The 16,766-nt window shown below is 45.8% G+C and overlaps 2 protein-coding genes across 5 annotated transcripts; both read left to right on the top strand.

Moving 5' to 3' along the window:
• Positions 1-1,423: 1,423 nt before the first annotated feature.
• On the top strand, positions 1,424-10,588 carry LOC137799445 (ankyrin repeat domain-containing protein 31-like). 3 transcript variants are annotated; one of them, XM_068596242.1, is made up of 12 exons: positions 1,424-1,583; positions 3,129-3,392; positions 3,699-3,845; positions 3,984-4,126; positions 4,274-4,433; positions 5,950-6,074; positions 6,159-6,252; positions 6,374-6,470; positions 6,654-7,041; positions 7,348-7,488; positions 9,500-9,647; positions 10,270-10,588. In XM_068596242.1, exons 2-12 carry the CDS (start codon positions 3,143-3,145, stop codon positions 10,416-10,418), a joined length of 1,842 nt encoding a protein of 613 aa, XP_068452343.1. In that variant the 5' UTR covers positions 1,424-1,583; positions 3,129-3,142; the 3' UTR covers positions 10,419-10,588. The 3 variants fall into 3 exon arrangements, with proteins under 3 accessions (XP_068452343.1, XP_068452344.1, XP_068452345.1); XM_068596243.1 differs by having other exon boundaries at positions 9,500-9,675; XM_068596244.1 differs by having other exon boundaries at positions 9,500-9,661; positions 10,270-10,413.
• Positions 10,408-16,408, top strand: LOC137799452 (beta-1,3-galactosyl-O-glycosyl-glycoprotein beta-1,6-N-acetylglucosaminyltransferase 4-like). 2 transcript variants are annotated; one of them, XM_068596250.1, is made up of 4 exons: positions 10,408-10,519; positions 11,386-11,486; positions 11,606-11,674; positions 13,919-16,408. In XM_068596250.1, the coding sequence occupies exon 4, from the start codon at positions 13,920-13,922 to the stop codon at positions 15,207-15,209; it is 1,290 nt and encodes a 429-aa protein (XP_068452351.1). In that variant the 5' UTR covers positions 10,408-10,519; positions 11,386-11,486; positions 11,606-11,674; position 13,919; the 3' UTR covers positions 15,210-16,408. The 2 variants fall into 2 exon arrangements, with proteins under 2 accessions (XP_068452351.1, XP_068452352.1); XM_068596251.1 differs by lacking the exons at positions 10,408-10,519; positions 11,386-11,486; positions 11,606-11,674 and adding an exon at positions 13,357-13,396.
• The last annotated feature ends 358 nt before the right edge of the window (positions 16,409-16,766 follow it).

The following is a 16,766-nucleotide window of genomic DNA, read 5'->3' as shown; positions in this document are numbered from 1 at the left end:
CCGAGGCGACAGCAGCAATGGGGGCGTGGCCAGAGCGAGGACGCCTAATCTCGCCACTGAGCACACGCTCTGAAGGTTGCCCGGGAGCCAATAGAAAGCGAGGAGGGGGCGGGTTCCTATCATATATCGCTGCCTATAGATCCCTTATAGATTAGTACGTTTAACATTAATTTACAGTTGCTCCAACGGCTTTATATTGGGTTTTTTGTGTGTGCATTATTTCACGTAAAGCTGCAGCTGTCTTACTGTAATGGTCAAATATATCCTGCCAGGTCGGAGAGGCCCAGTGCAAGCCGAAACTGTGCTCCGCGTCAATCATAGCCTGAATACAAGACGTGGGTGGATAGATAAGTTTGCACCTGCCGATAAATTTAATAAATAGTTGGAACAAGAACATACGACTTGCTGGGGTGATTAAAAATAAGCATGCCCAAAACTAAACTTTTCGACTAGTACATTTGAAATTGAGAGGTAGTGTAGATATGGAGGTATTTTTTTGTATTTGAATTTTTTTTAATTTTGCACAATTCAAACATTAAAATTAAAAATAAACACAACAGTGATAAATGGATATCACAATGCAGGAAGAGGCAAAAAGATAACTGGGCTTATTTGAAGTCTCCATAATACTTTAAATCTTTACAAAATTACAAACATAAAAGGAAATATGCATAAGACATTTTCATGTTTCATGGGGATCAAGTTATAGCTGTAATTGTCAGATTGGACATTTATTTTTATTATAATTATACATTTGTACAACACCTACATGTAAGAAATTAGCTATAAAAAGCACACGTTGTCATTTAAATGTCTGTCTGTCTGTCTGTCTGCTTTTGGAGCGACATGATTAACGGGATGAGGATTAGATTCCCTGTGGAAGCAGTTTGGACCACATGAGCGTGAGATTAACAGCAATAGTGTCCGTTCACGGGTTTAGCTGATTTATTATAAATCAATCAGTGCTTTTACTGAACAACACTTTTAAATACTTTACTGATTAAACGGCTTCGCTTCTTCCCCTATAAGACATCGCCCCGCAGGATAGAAAAGACGTCCAGTCTCTCTGGGACGCGTCTAAGCGCAGGATCACAATGAAAACAAGACTATTTATTGTGCCGTGTAAATGTATGTGATCTCTTAAGGTCAAAACCTTCATCATGTGCATGTTTAATGACTGTCAATCAAAATCTATATTTGCCTATTTGCCCCCCCCCCCCCCCTCCCCGTCCCATCTGCACGCAGTGGTTTACTGCATCGCTTACAATGCACAATGCTGCAGAGAAATAACAAAATAAGCACAAAGAAACGACACTTTAATTAACGAATAACTCCTGTCATTTTGGAGCCTGAGGGGAGAGAACTCACCTGCAGAGAGAGAGAGAGAGAGAGAGAGAGAGAGAGAGAGAGAGAGAGAGAGAGAGAGAGAGAGAGAGAGAGAGAGAGAGAGCATCGGGGCGCGCATGCGTACTTCGTGCCGTTTTTCGCGGGCCATCACTGCTACACATCAATCTCTCTTTTATCTCTTGGATTCTGCCATCTCTGAAGAAGACGGACTGCGATATCAAACCTTATTTCGCCAGGTAATGACAGACCTCGACACAATACCTGCTTTTAAATTAGATGGGCGTAGGGGGGCTAACGGTAGGCTAACGGTAGGCTAACGGTAGACTTGCTAGCTAATGTTACAAAAACGGTAGGCTAACAGTATGCCAACTTTACTTTCTTGGTGGTTAGGAGGACAAAGTAGCTGACGCCAACGTTAGCTGCTATTGAACACATCGTCTTCTTGCGAGAACATGTAGCTTCAAAAGCGTTCATCCCAGTTGGCGACAGCTATCTTAACATAAGCGAGCTATATTGCTAAAAATACTTCGTAGCCTACCAACAACGTCCAGTTAGCTAAGTAGCTAGCTAAGCTAACCGTTTTAGCTCTACTAGCTAACGTCTGGGAGCTGTGACCTTGGACGTTACTGTGAACGTGGAGCCCCATTTCTCACAGCTCTGGTGGGACACTATATCAAAACAAAACTTCTGATGCATGTTACATTTTCCTGAAGGCAGAGCTGTCAGTCATGTATTTTATCTGCATTACTAGTTTTTAATTTAAGCTTACGTCTGCCTTTGTAGACTGTGGTCAAGTGAACCCACATCTGCCGAGTGAGCCTCAATTGCCATTCTGAATGCACCTTTATTCCAGGTGTTACGGTACGTGGGCGGTACACAGCCCAGAGAAGCTGAGCTCAAAAGCTCAAATGGAAGGATGTTATTCATATTCAAACGGCATATCCATAAACTTGTAAATTAAAAGTACAACGCAGTCTTGTTGCAGACTGACCCCAGGTCTGTACATGTACATGGCCATAAGATTTTACTGTACAGTTTCGGAGAAAAGTGACTTCAAAGTCAGCTTACATGTAATAATGATATTCTTAACGTCACAATTCTTTAATATTCAAAGGGCTATAAAAACAGATCCTCACATTTGTAAAGTAAAATTACAACGCAGTCTTGTTTAAGCTGACCTCTGCCATGCACATGTTCATGGCCATGAGATTTTACTGTACAATTTTGGAGAAAAGCGACTTCAAAGTCAGCTTCAATGACATAATGATATTCATGTCACACTTTCCAATATTCAAACTGCTATAAACAGTAAAGAATCTGCAATACTACAACATCAGTATTATATACAGAGTATACAACATGTATTTATATTGCACCCAGTAATGAGATCAAATTCAAAGCTTTGACATGAAAATCCTATTAGCATTGCTATTTATGTGTAATTCCTGTATATCAGTCAGAATGAGCAGTTTGTTCTTTGACCACTAGGTGGCTCTAATGCTACATCAGAGCTACAGCTGGTGACCGCACAATGCAAACAAGGCAACTCTTGTCAAGACAGCTGTGATTCTAAATCTATACCTGAAACTGACCGTGGGTCACTTCCCCTCCCTCCAGTGGCTGTCCACTAGCTTAACACTTCAATAGATGCCGTGACACAAGCCCTCTGTCATTTCTCTGAGCCGCAGACAATAACCGAACAGCCGATGACGAGTTCCTTCAAAGGTGTCATCATCTCACTGTCAGGTGTGTGTGTGTCTGTGTGTCTACTCGTCTTCCAGAGACATTTCCGGTGATGACCGACCAAGAGCGCGAGAGCAACGCAAACGAGTCGACGGATTCAGACGACTCTTTGAGCTTGCTGCAGAATTTGTCAAGCTTTCTGAGGAGCGAGCCAGACGAGGACGCCGAGGATTCACAGTTTGGCAACAGAGAGCAGGAAAAGGAAGCGGCGATGGAGACAAAGCCACTCGAACCGTCGAAGTCGGCGCCGTCCAGTGGGGCCCGGTCTGCAGCGGGCCGCGCTGATTCTACATCTCGATCAGGTAGCGAGTTAGAAACCACCGAAACGTCCGTTTATAGCCGCGTGTGGGCCGCCAACGTGGCATTCTGGGTAGTTTTTCCTGTTGCGGCGAGGACAACATTTATTATGTTGTTATGATTTGAGACATTTTAATGAATAAAATACTGACTTTTGTGATGACAAGAACTTTGTTTAAGCATCTGGTAATAACAAGAAGTCACAATCACACGTGTAAAGAAAGAAGGGACCTCCCCGTCTGATTCGACATGTCTACGTCTTTTAATTTATTTCACACATTTGCTTTTTTCTCCATCCTTTTCCGCAACAGCAAAGGTGGAGACAAAGAAGAAGAAACTCAACAAGAGGGACGGGCGGGGAGAGACCTATCTCCACAAAGCCTGCCGGAAAAACGACGTGGCGCGAGTGAAAGCCTTGATTCGAGCCGGCGTCCACGTCGACGCGAAGGACAACGCAGGTCTGTCGCCGCTCAGACACTCGCGCTTACTGTCACTCGGATCACGTCGATGTTATCTGTAAACAACGATTAACCGTCACACACACACACACACGAGTCACTCTCATTGTCAAGTGAATGTGGACTTTTGGCGGTCAGGCTGGACGGCGCTCCACGAGGCTGCTGCTTTCGGCAACATGGTGGTGGTCGAGCAGCTGCTGAAGGCCGGAGCGAACGTTCACGCCCGGAGCTCTGACGGCGTCACGGCTCTGCACGACGCCGTCTCCTCCGGGAACCATCAGGTGACGAGAAACTCTCTGAAGAGGAACCTGATAGATTTACATTCTTCCTTTGGACGAGTCAACCAGGATCATATATATATATATATATATATATATATATATATATATATATATATATATATATATATATATATATATATGCTGCAGGTAGTGAAGCTCCTTGTCCAGTACGGGTCCAACATCGCCGACAAGAACAAGGCCGGCCTCAGCGCGATGGACATGGCGAGGAATGATGACATCAGAGCGCTGCTGCTCTCTCGTCCGGGGGCTTCAGGTGCACCCGAGCAGCCACAGCACACACCACAAGGTGAGCTCCTCCTCACACACCACCAGGTGAGCTTCTCCTCACACACCACAAGGTGAGCTCCTCCTCACACACCACCAGGTGAGCTTCTCCTCACACACCACCAGGTGAGCTCCTCCTCACACACCACCAGGTGAGATTCTCTTCACACACCACCAGGTGAGGTTCTCCTCACACACCACCAGGTGAGGTTCTCCTCACACACCACCAGGTGAGGTTCTCCTCACACACCACCAGGTGTCATATGATTCTCAGTCAATGCATTTTCCACCTTTTTGTTCTCCACTGAGATGCTGATGCTGCGCTCACAACAGAAGCGTTGCCAATTTGACGCGCGAGTAGATTTCAAACAACAAGTCAGACGCAATAGGTTGCGGAAAAGCAAATTTTGAGTTGGAATTTGCTTCCTGCGAGTATCGAAATAGACTAAAAAGAAGGATGTTTGCAGGGAGAAAAATAAGCGAGGACTATCTGGTAAGTTCTGATCGTATGAAAATGTTTTTGATTTCAGCTATTTGTTGTCCTTTTTTTTCCATAACCCAAACACCAGCATATGTGTTTCATGTTGGGAAAAAGTGGAGTCCAGAGTTCTTACGTTCATAGGAAACTGGAAAAGTCATTTTAAAACGGTTATTTTCCAGGCCTGGACAAAAGAGATTTATTGAGTTTATTGAGCTCATACTATATGTAACTTAAAGGACAAACATAATTACTATGTAATTACAACGGCACTTTTGGGTTATAACATTTTATTAATATATTTGTGGTATGACAATAGTCTATACATTCATGGTATATTTCACTAAGACGAGCTGTTGTAGTGGTGACGTTTCTATTTCATACAGGAAGGAGAAGAAGGACCCACAAAAGGTCCCGGGAGAGGGAAATAGAGGAGCTGCTCCTCATCATCGCCTTGAAGAGAAGTGCCGCTCCTCCTCCTCCTCTTCCTCCTTTAACGGAGGACAAATTGTTTTTTAAAAACATGCTTCCTTCCCTGGAGAGATTGCCGTCCCAGCAGAAAGCAGTTGTTAAATTTCAGATACATGAATTGATTTATGAAACCGGCTCTGAGGGGCTGATTTTGGAACATTTGGATTAAATCTCTGGGGGGAAATCGCTTCAGGGTGTGGACCTGTTTCCATCGATTTGTAAACATTGTTATTGTTCATTTTGTTAATTGTTGTGTTAAAATAAATGTACTTTATTCAATGTTACTTATGCCACGTTCTTTATTTCACTTACAAGCAAACTCTTAACAAACAAAGGGAAGTTTCTTCACCAGTAACGTTGTTTGTTCTGGATGTGCTCGGCATCACACGATGTCTTTAGATGGTTTCTTCAGCAGAGAAGAGGGAGGTAAAGTTCCTCCCTCACCCTGGTGGCATCTTATCTGGTTATTTAATGGCAGCCATTCTTCAAAACGATCTGGCAGCCGCTCCACCTCGCCGACCCGTACGCTCGCTGCACCTGAGGACTTTGAGGTTTCTGTGGGTGGTGATGAACTGCAGGACTCTTTCAGGTGGCCCGTCTGCAGATGTCCAATGGCTGAGCCGCAACGACCCGGTGAGGCCGAGGTCCAGATGCTCGGCTGCCGGGCGGCCCGGTGACGTCAAACCGGGCAGGAACAACCCGGCCGCAGACAACGTGAGAGCTCTTTGCACTTTGAATGTTGACGCTCAGACATTTATGCCGTTCAATCATTCGATGCCGCTCTTTTCTCTCTGGCAGCGTCCGTCAAAGGACTTATCGGCGGTTCTGGAGGATCTGAGGAGGAAGCAAGCGGAAATATCGGTGCGACCTCTGATAAGCCAGGAGGACGCAGGTAGAGCAGCCGCGCTGACGGCAGCGACGTCTTGTTGTGCACACAACAGTCTGCTCGGTTTCAAGTCAAGGACATGGAAAGCTGCTGGGTTTGTCATACCGGACTTGTGCTGTTTCTTCAGGCCGATGTCACGCCGCTCTGGTGGAGATCAACCAGGTTCTGTTCGAGGCGCAGAACAAACAGCAACGGGACAAAGACGATGTGGCACGAAGATGCCGGTCAGTGCAGAAACTTCTATCACCTGTAACAGATGAGGACAAATTAAGTCATGAAAGTTTGGTTAAAAGTCATCTAAATATGGTTCAAAGTCATGGAAATTTGGTTAAAAGTCTTTGAAATTTGGTCAAAATTCTTTGAAATATGTCTTCAGCCCTTCCCATCCGTCTGGTTTCTCTTTGCAGGAGCATGCCCGCTCACTTCCGGCAGCCCTTGTTGAGAAGTCGTCTCGTGGCTCTCGCCGCGCGCCAGGAGACCATTCTGGAGATCCTGCGTAAGCAGACGGGTTTGTTTGAGGAGTACGCCACCGCGAAGGCCGAGCTGTCCGCTCAGACTCCCGACCGCAAGGCGAGGCTGCAGCCGTCGCCGTCGCCGTCGCCGTCCGCTTCCAAGAGAGTCAAAAGCTCCAGGACGCCCGTTGGCGCAAACACTCTGCAACACTTCAACTTTCAGATGAAAGGAAACGCGCTGATACAGACGCAAGACGACGACGACGACAAAGGCGCGCACCTCTCTCAGCTCATTCAGAGCGGCGTCATGTCGGCCGGAAGCGCCCTGCAGCTGCTGCTGAAGGTGAGGGGGTGAAAGGTTTTGGTATACTCTATGCTTTGGATCCTCATTGTTAGTTTAAATACTACATTGTATCATTTTTTTTATTGTTTACAAAAAGATTTCACTACATATTTGGTCATGGAAATGTGGTTAAAAGTCATGGAAATTGGGTTTAAAGTCATATAAATGTGGCTAAAAGTCAGTTCTGACAGACAAGAAAACACCACCGTCACCCAACATGGCTGCAGCATGTCTGTGTGTGTGTGTGTGTGTGTGTGAGGCAACACCGGCGAGCTGTTTTTCTTCTTCTTTTTCTTGCGCCCGCAGGGTAAGCGGCACCAGGCTCTCGTGCAGGCCGACGGCTCGCTAAAGGACGCCAGAGGCAAGCGGCATCGGGCTCCCGAGCGCTGGCTGGAGAGCATCCTGGGGAAGAACATCCCCGTCAGCTCGACGTACGCCTGGGACAAGGTGAGGCGACCTCACGGTGGTGCGTTCAGGCTCGCCGCCGCAACCACGACACTACAAATACTCTCGTTAGGGCTCGTCAAGAGGAGGAAACCAAATGTCTGTTGACCTTTTCTTCTGGGTTTAATACAAGCATGGAAAACCTGGAAAAGTCATGGAATCTTAAAATAGTTATTTTAGAAATTTGTTTCAAAGTCATAAAAAAAGTGGTAAAAAGTGTTTAAACGTCATGGAATTGTGGTTAAAAGTCATTAAAAGTTTGGTTAAAAGTCATTGAAAAGTGGTTAAAAGTCATGAAAATTTGGTTTGAAGTTGTTGAAATTTGGTTAAAAGTCGTTGAAATTTGGTTGAAAGTCGTTGAAATTTGGTTGAAAGTCATGGAAAGGGGATTAAAAGTCATGAAAAGTGGTAAAAACTCATGAAAATGTGGTTCAAAGTTATGGAATTGTGGTTAAAAGTCATTGAGTTTGGTTAAAAGTTGTTAAAATGTATTTAAAAGTCATGGAATTGTAGTTAAAGGTCATAGAGATCCATTGGTCGAAATGTTCTTCTCACAATTATATGAAGAAAACGTCTCACATAAATCTATAAGAGTCCGGTGACGTTCCCACATGAAACTATTTCCCTCCCTGAGGACAGAAGCTGCTGGCACTGAGATGCAGAGATACTTCACACCGGCTCTCCAGCTAACCAGCAGCGCCGGTTCCTCCTCTCTGTGTCTCCACTGTCACGATTATTAATAATAATAATGATTGAAACGCTTTAATGACGCTGGACGTACACCATGAATCATCTGCAAACTCCATCATTTAAACTCACTGCTGTTGGAGAAAAACACAGTTTAAAACTTAACACATGGTCAGCGGTTGGTCTTTGTGGTCTTTCATGGTTCCCAGTAAGAAAAACAGAGAATCTGTATTCTTTAAAACACACATATGGAAGTAAAGAGACAACAATAGCATTTAAAAGGCTGTGATGAACACATTGTCCTGTAAGTTCCTCGTAATAAACGTCCCGTACAAGTCAATTTGCTGCTTCCTCTTCCTCTCCCGCAGACGTGCTTTATTAAAGAATAGAACATCAATTATTCACAGTGAAACTCTCTTGTTATTTTTGTCAATTAAAAAGCAAATTGTTATTTTAGAAGGGCTTTCTTCATCAGGAAGTAGTGCGACTAAAACTATACAAATGTGCAACACAACGGTTGGGGGCTACAATGCGGTAACCGCATTATGAAAGCAATAAGGGACTCAAGGCAGTGCTGTATCTACAATAATGTACAGGTCAAGGGTAGAAGTATACTGTCTGCTTTCCTCATTGTTAGTTTAAATACTACATTGTATCACTTTTTCATGTTCACACAGATTTCACTACATGTCTGAACCTCCGCTGTGTCGGGCCTAACGACACTCTTGAACAGTACATTATTGACGATACAGTACCGCCTCGAGTGCCTTATTGTTTAATTATAGTAATTTCTTAGCGAGACTATATATAACTCATCATGCTCGGCACTGTCATCACAATTAAAACCTAATTCTAAGCCCTCCTAAAATAGGGCTGTGCGTCAGGCCTCACAACACCCTTGAACAGTACATTATTGACGATACAGTCCTGCCTCGAGTGCCTTATTGCTAAATTGACAACTCCCTTTATTAAATATAACCGCTTCTATGAGGCAGGATGTGCTGGTCGTCGTTTCCGCTCTTCCTTCCTGAACTCTCGATGCAGATCAAGGTTCTCGTGGCGGCTGTTTCCTGCCCGCGAGATGCAGCGTAGGGTCGTACATTATTCAGTGCTCGCTGTCGATCTGTGCACCAACACACACACACACACACACACTCCTCTTCCTCTTCCATAGCTTCCATCTCACTGTGTCAATGCACGACAGTGAGGCCCGTTGAGCAGACATCCGATAGGCCGACACCCGACCCCACCCGGGTCACCGAGAGGCTCTCTTCAATAAGTCACATGCGCACACACACGTCATATTTCTCATGTGTCTTTGTCTCAGGTGACGTTCGGTGACAAGCCTCTGTCTCATTACCTGCTGAGCGCCGCCGACGAAGACCAAGACGATGAAGACCAAGACGCTCTGCGGACCGAGCCCGCGGTGGACGTCCGGCCCGGCGCAGACAGGTGTTTACCGGACCTGAGCCCAGGTCTGTTGTCCCAGGTCTGTTGTCCCAGGTCTGTTGTCCCCGTCCACATGGTGTAGCTTCCTGTGACATTTCCTCCAGAGCAGTAAAGAGGCGCAGGCGGGCGGCCACTAAAGCACATTTTCATTTTTTTTGGCGTGTTTGTTTTCAGTTTAATAATTAATCCCCTTCTCGCTCATCTCCCACCTGGAGCCGATTCAGAAGCAGCCTCATTAGAAGAGACTGTGACATTTAGAAGTGTTATAGGCAGCTATGTAGAGTAGCTTTTAGGGTCTAATAAAGCTTGTAGGAGTCTGATAAGGTACGATAGATCATTGTGGGTTGTATATTAGTACCTGAAAATCCAGATTTTTTTGTCCTAATCTTTCCAGGTGTCTTATTAGCATGTGGGTTGTTGGTAAGCCCCTGAAGCATACAGTTTGAACAACTTGGGTCCGCTTCAATGAGACATTTTTTGGTTGAATCTCGCTCATTTCGTGCTGGATTTTCATAGTTCTGATATAAAAAAAAACGCTTTACTTCGCTCCGTGAAAAAAAGCCGCAGGGAGCCGCCATCTTGTTTCTGCCAGAAACCGCCAGATGCTAAAACTCAACACGCGTTCTTTTCCCCGATGCGTCGCTCCAGAGGCCACCATGAGGCGTCTGAAGGGAATCAGGATCCTGCGTCTGGTGGACGATGACGAGATGCTGCCCAACGCCGTCATGGACCGCTACTGGGACGGCGTCCTGCAGGAGGCCTCGCTGGAGCCCGACGCCTGGGACGCCCCGCTGTGACCGCTCGGCCATGTGACTCCCACAGGGCGAGCGCAGCACCCCTTTAGAGCGTCGCTGTGTCGCCTTCATGGTCACGAGGAAGTGGCGTCTGTTCACTTCAGGTGTTTCAAAGTGTCATCTTTTATTGAAATGTTGTGTGAAACCAAAACAATAAACATAAACCTGTTTTATGAAGCGGTCCTGTTTGCTGTGTGGACCCTGAACGCACCTTTGTTGGGTCGAGTCTCCAGACTCACGTGGACCCTGAACGCACCATTGTGGGGTCAAGGAAAAGTTTATTTTTTAAATAAACAAATTATGAACATGAATGAGTGTCTCATAGAGGTAAACTAGTGTTACTGTACAAATAAAGACACGGAAGAGTGTATCCTGCTCTGTGTGTGTGTTTGTGTGTCTGTATTTGTGTGTGTGTGTGTGTGTGTTGACTCAGCAGAGACAATATTGAGTGAGAAAAGTTGATCTACAGGGAGAACCAATATTTGACTCGTTCCTCCTCCAACCACCAGCACTTCTCTTCCTCTTTCTCTTTCTCCTCCATCTTCCTTCTCTTTTTATTCCTCCTCTTCCTCATCATCTTCTTCCTCCAACCCTTGGCACTCCTCTTCTTCCTCCAGTGCGCGATGGGAGCTCCGGTCACATCGGACTGAAGGGAGGAAAGGAAAGGAGGAAGAGGAGTATTTCGTCACTTCTCGCTCTCTCCCTCTCTCTCTCTCTCTCTCTCTCTCTCTCTCTCTCTCTCTCTCTCTCTCTCTCTCTCTCTCTATCACTTTCTCTCTCTCTCTCGTTCTCTCTCTCTCTCTCTCTATCACTTTCTCTCTCTCTCTCTCTCTCTCTCTCTCTCGTTCTCTCTCTCTCTCTCTCTGTCTGTCTCACTTTCTCTCTCTCCGTCTCTCTCTCACTTTCTCTCTCTTTCTCTTTCTCTCTGCGCGTGTCGGCTCGCTGAATCGCTTCCGTTTAATCGCTCAAGGTGACGTCACCGGACGCGAGCGCGTTTCCGGGGGTTTCGTACCTGCGAGCGCGGCTCATGTGACTCCTCCCGAGGAGACGACGCGCTGCTCGGACTGACCGGTGGGCAACGCGGACGCACACACACACACACACACACACACACACACCGCCCTGTGCTGCCCTGTTTGTTTGTTTACAGTAACTGGGGTTGCTTGTTGTTGTTGTTGGTTTTATTTCAGGTTCTCGTGCGGAGCTGAAGGAGAAGTTTTCATGGCGCGAGAGCTCCAACGACAACTGTAGAGAGCAAGGTAACTCTGAGCAGAGGAAGCTGACATCTATTGTCATCTAGTGTGTAGTTATTTTGTTCCCCTGCGTTTGTTTGTCTGTTTTATTCATTTGTTTGTTTTCTACTCCGTTTGCTCTTTTTTTGTTATTTATTTTGTGTGTTTAAGTAATGAATGTCTTTGCGTCTCTAAACTTTGACTTAAAAAGGTGCTTCATAAATAAAGTCATTAGTATTATTAGTTGGAATGCTTCGAGCGTTCCAACTATTGTTCTTCGAATCTTTATTTAACTTCTTCATATTATTATTCTTCTTCCGTACGTATTTTGGACCTCTTCAGCCCCTTCATATTTTCAGCTACAGAAAAAAGTTCAATTATTCAAATATTCAGCTTCTTAAGCACACGATGGCAACTTCCTTTTCAAATTTCAGACTTTTCAAATTTTTAAATTATTAAACTTTTTATGATTTTTTTTTAAATGGGACCCAGTGGGGAAATCTTCAAATCATCTTCAACTTCAAACGTTTACAGGTTCTTCATACGTTCAGCTAGAGACACAATTTCAAATTTCAAATGTTGACAAAACGTTCAGCTATTATTCTACGCTTTTAGATTTTTCATATTTTTTCAAATATTTAAATTATTAAACTTTTTATGAAAATAAAAATGAATGGTTTCCAATGGAAAAACGTTTTAAAATCCGCTGAAACTTCTTCAACTCCAAAAGCTTAAGGCTCTGCCATGCTTTCAGCTAGAGACACCATTCCAAGTTTAAAATGTTGCCAAAACTTTCAGCTATTACCGATTGACTTTTCTTATTGATATATTTTATACTGTCATAATTGTCAGCGGTTTAGTTTTATGTTTTTTTGCCGCCTTTTCTCTCTTTTGCATGAGTGTGTGTTGCGGAGCTCAGTGCACGTGATGTCATGTTAGAGGGCAGACCCACGTCAGATCTTGAAGATTTTTTTTTTTTTAATTTGCCGTAAACTCCGTACCGTGTACTCTGTGGGCATAATTTATAGCTCAAAACGTTGGAAATCTTGTCTTCTGTCATAAACTGCGGTCGATAGGAATCCAACACATTCAGACGTCTCGTAATCGGACTGAATGTGAGAGCAAGTCCACCTCGCTCTGCCATCCGCTTCAATGTTAAATCTCCCTCCAAAGCCACGTCTCCCCTGAAGCTCGTACCTGATTTGTAAATCGCCCGTACAGACACATGTTTTATCGTACAGACTCGCCAGTCACAGTATCTGTTCATCAAGTCTTCCTAACGCTTCATATGCGATATCGAAGCAATCGGGGCTTTTTAAGTATGTTTTTTGGGTGATTTTTGGATAGGTGTTTCCCAGCATTGACTCCATATAATCATCGGCAGTTAGTAATTGTAACTGCTGATGTTTGAATTCATCACCATGGCAACCTCTGACATGAGGGCAGTTCAACAGACACACACACACACACACACACACACACAGAGACACACACACACACACACACACACACACACACACACAGGACTTCTCTCTCTGTCTCCCTCCCTCCCTTTCTCTATCTGTTCATATATATATTCCACTATTTCCATATATATTCAGCTGTTTTAAGCTTTATTCAACAATATTTCACTATGTTCAGTGTTTAGATGATGCAGTTTTCCTTTCAACTTTTCCAATTATACATTTAAACAACAAGGATTTTCAACAGTTCACTTTAATGCTTTTGGGCTTCAACACTTTTCATCAGGTAATTTTCTTTACATGTTCATATATATTCCACTATTTTCATATATATATTCACCTGTTTTGATAAATATTCCAGTATTTTCATATACATTCAGCTGTTTTCATATATATTCAGCTTTAAGCTTTTTTTTAAGCTTTATTCAACTTTATTTCACTATTTTCAGCTACATTCAGCAATTTCTTTCAAATATTTCAGCTTTATGCTTCAGCTTTTTGCATTCCAACGCATTTTCCACAGGAAATGCAATTTCTAGTTGTTATTATATGACACAAAGCATGGATGCAACATGTGACACAGTGATGTGTGTGTGTGTGTGTGTGTGTGTGTGTGAGAGAAAGATGTGTAGCTGCTCACAAAGTAGATCATTAACAGAAGAATACTGAATTATTTTACGACCTAGTAGATAACCTCTCAAAGAACATCACGTAAAGATAACACAACGTGCATCACAGCAACACAACAATGACGAACAAAACGTCTTTCTCTGGCTCTTGGTTCATTTCTCGGTTCCTTTGCTTGCAGAATGAAAGCACGATGTCCCCTCTACTCGCATAGATTGAGACACAGGTGCTTCCTGTTCTCTCTGTCTCTGCTGGCGGTCTGCCTGCTCAAGCTGGTCCACGTCAAGGTGACGGTGAGGGGCGGCGTCTACATCCAGCCGTACGGCGGCGCCGGCGGCGGGTACGACGTCAACTGCACCGCCGTCTACGAGCTGGACCCCGTGGAGATCGGCAAGACCCTCGCGATCAAGCGGCGGGTCGTCGCCAAGGCCGGCGCGAACACGGACGACGTCGATGACGAAAGCACGGTGGCCCTGACCTCGGACTGCCGGGCCTTCGTCAGGGCGCGGGGCTACGACGCGGTCCCGGCCTCGGAGGCGGAGCGGGCCTTCCCGTTGGCGTACTCCCTGGTGGTGCACAAGAACGCGCCAATGGTGGAGCGCATCCTGCGCGCCGTTTACGCGCCGCACAACGTCTACTGCGTCCACTACGACCAGAAGTCCTCGCCGGCGTTCATAAAGGCCGTCCGGAACCTGGCGCGCTGCGCCCCCAACGTGTTCGTGGCCTCCAAGCTGGAGTCGGTGGAGTACGCGCACGTCAGCAGGCTCAACGCCGACCTGAACTGCCTGCGCGACCTGCGGGCGTCCGAGGTGCGGTGGCGGTACGTCATCAACCTGTGCGGCCAGGACTTCCCGCTCAAGTCCAACCGCGAGCTGGTGGCGGAGCTGACGCGGCTGAACGGCAGCAACATGCTGGAGTCCAGCCGGCCCAGCAAGCTCAAGAGGCAGCGCTTCGGCTTCCGGCACGAGCTGCGCAGCGTGCCGTACGAGTACCGCCGCATCCCCGTCAAGACCGCGGCGCCCAAAGACGCCCCGCCGCACGGCATCGAGATGTTCATCGGGAGCGCGTACTTCGTCCTGTCGCGGGAGTTCGTCGACCACGTCGCCGGCAGCCCGGTGGCGAAGGACTTCCTGGCGTGGTCCGCCGACACGTACTCGCCGGACGAGCACTTCTGGGCCACGCTGGTCCGGGTCCCCGGGGTGCCCGGCCACATCCCGAGGTCGGAGGCCGACGTCACCGACCTGAAGAGCAAGACGCGGCTCGTCAAGTGGAACTACCTGGAGGGGAACCTGTACCCGGCGTGCACCGGCGCGCACATGCGCAGTGTCTGCATCTACGGCGCCGCCGAGCTGCGCTGGCTGCTCAACTACGGCCACTGGTTCGCCAACAAGTTCGACCCCAAGGTGGACCCGGTGCTCATCACGTGTTTGGAGGAGAAGCTGTTGGAGAAGCGGAAGTACGCGCAGACATGACGCTGAAGAAGGGAAGAAGGATTTATTAGGTTGTTTGGTGCAAAAAGGACCTTTTCAGCGCCGTCGCCAGGAAAACACGTCGGCCTCGAACGATCCGATAAAACCACGGAGACGGAGTAAAAATGGATCCAGCGGTTTTTTTGAAGTAACGAGACTTTCACCCAGGAGACTCTAACCCCAAAAGGTAAACTGTATTTACGCTTGTTGCGTAACATTACGTAAGAAAAGGGCTGTTGCTATCGCGTTACATTGTTGTGTTATCGATTGACCGTGTTTAACCTTCATAGCGACGCGTTCTCCAATTGATTAATTGGCAATTTTACCGATTACGTCTATTCATTTAAATTATTTAAACAAATCTAATTGATCGGTTCCTTTCATTTTGATAAGCTCTAGAGCCCAAAACTGCCCCTGAAATAACAAACATTATGTTGTAATAGTTTCAAAATATGCTTCCCACATTCTGACATTACTCTGACCCGTTTGTAATTGAAAAAATCGATAGACTCGATTGCATTTTTTCGCCTAAGTCGCCGTAAAACACGCCTGCGCTAGCCGGTAGCCCACGTAGAGATGAACCGTCATCGCCCCCTGCTGGCGGTCATCAAGCAGGCGGATGACGTCGCGGCTTCACGATTCCCTAAAACCCCGACCAATCGCTTCACAGCGTCAGTCACTCGATCCGCTAAACGACGATATTCAGCGCATTCCCGTTGGTTTGCACAACTTCTGTCATATGGAGCATTTTTTCCTGAGGACTGCGCTGGTGTTTTTATTATTTTATCGTTGGCCTCTACTACCTATTTCATTGGGAACTACCTCTGATCGCTTCTAATAAACGCATTGCTTTACGGAGATGATCCGACTGATTTAACTTCTGCTCAAATGGTACATTTGGCTAATATTTACTGTTAACATTGGTTGCTGGAGACTTTGAATGAGTTTTCTTTACGATGTGATTCTGCTAAGGGATTCAAATAGTTTAAATCAGCAAAAAGAAAAAAGTGCCTTCCTGAAAGCGAGCTGCTACTTGATATCACAGACTGCTCTTCTGTGGAGAGCAAATACCAAAGATTCATGCTGTGCTCGTGTATTCTGCAAAAATGAAACGCTCCACCATATTGTTGTCGTTGTTTGTCACGAAGATAAACAACTGATGTCCAAAAAAGAAAAAAAAAAGTTTGGTGTGACATTGAAAAGCTTGTGACTTCTTGACGTTTTATGTGTTCTTGAATAAAAATGATGGTGCTTCTCACGAGCTGTTGGGAATCCAGTTGTGGTCTCGGATCGTTTGAAGCCGACTGAGATCTTTAACCTCGAGTACGGAGCCTGCCGCCGGCGACAGAAAGTAACATGCAAACAGGACGCAAAACTAATTTGACCGCAACTCCTCGAATATTTACGCAATCGACGTAATTAGTAGGCTAAGAAGCGTAGCTTTTCCACTAAAGGCCACTTTCCTGTCCCCATAAACTGGGAAAAGAACAGACAGAAAGGCATTCTGGGAGGAAACAGTGACTAGCTGACTGTAAAAGCTGCCTGGATGTGTGAGGACTG

Source organism: Clinocottus analis, unplaced genomic scaffold (genome assembly GCF_023055335.1).
Source record: "Clinocottus analis isolate CAN_PGR_092001 unplaced genomic scaffold, fCliAna1.0.p SCAF_35, whole genome shotgun sequence".
Lineage (NCBI taxonomy): Eukaryota > Metazoa > Chordata > Actinopteri > Perciformes > Cottidae > Clinocottus > Clinocottus analis.
The sequence above is the reverse complement of the archived record's forward strand: the minus strand, read 5'-3'. Positions and strand labels throughout refer to the sequence as shown.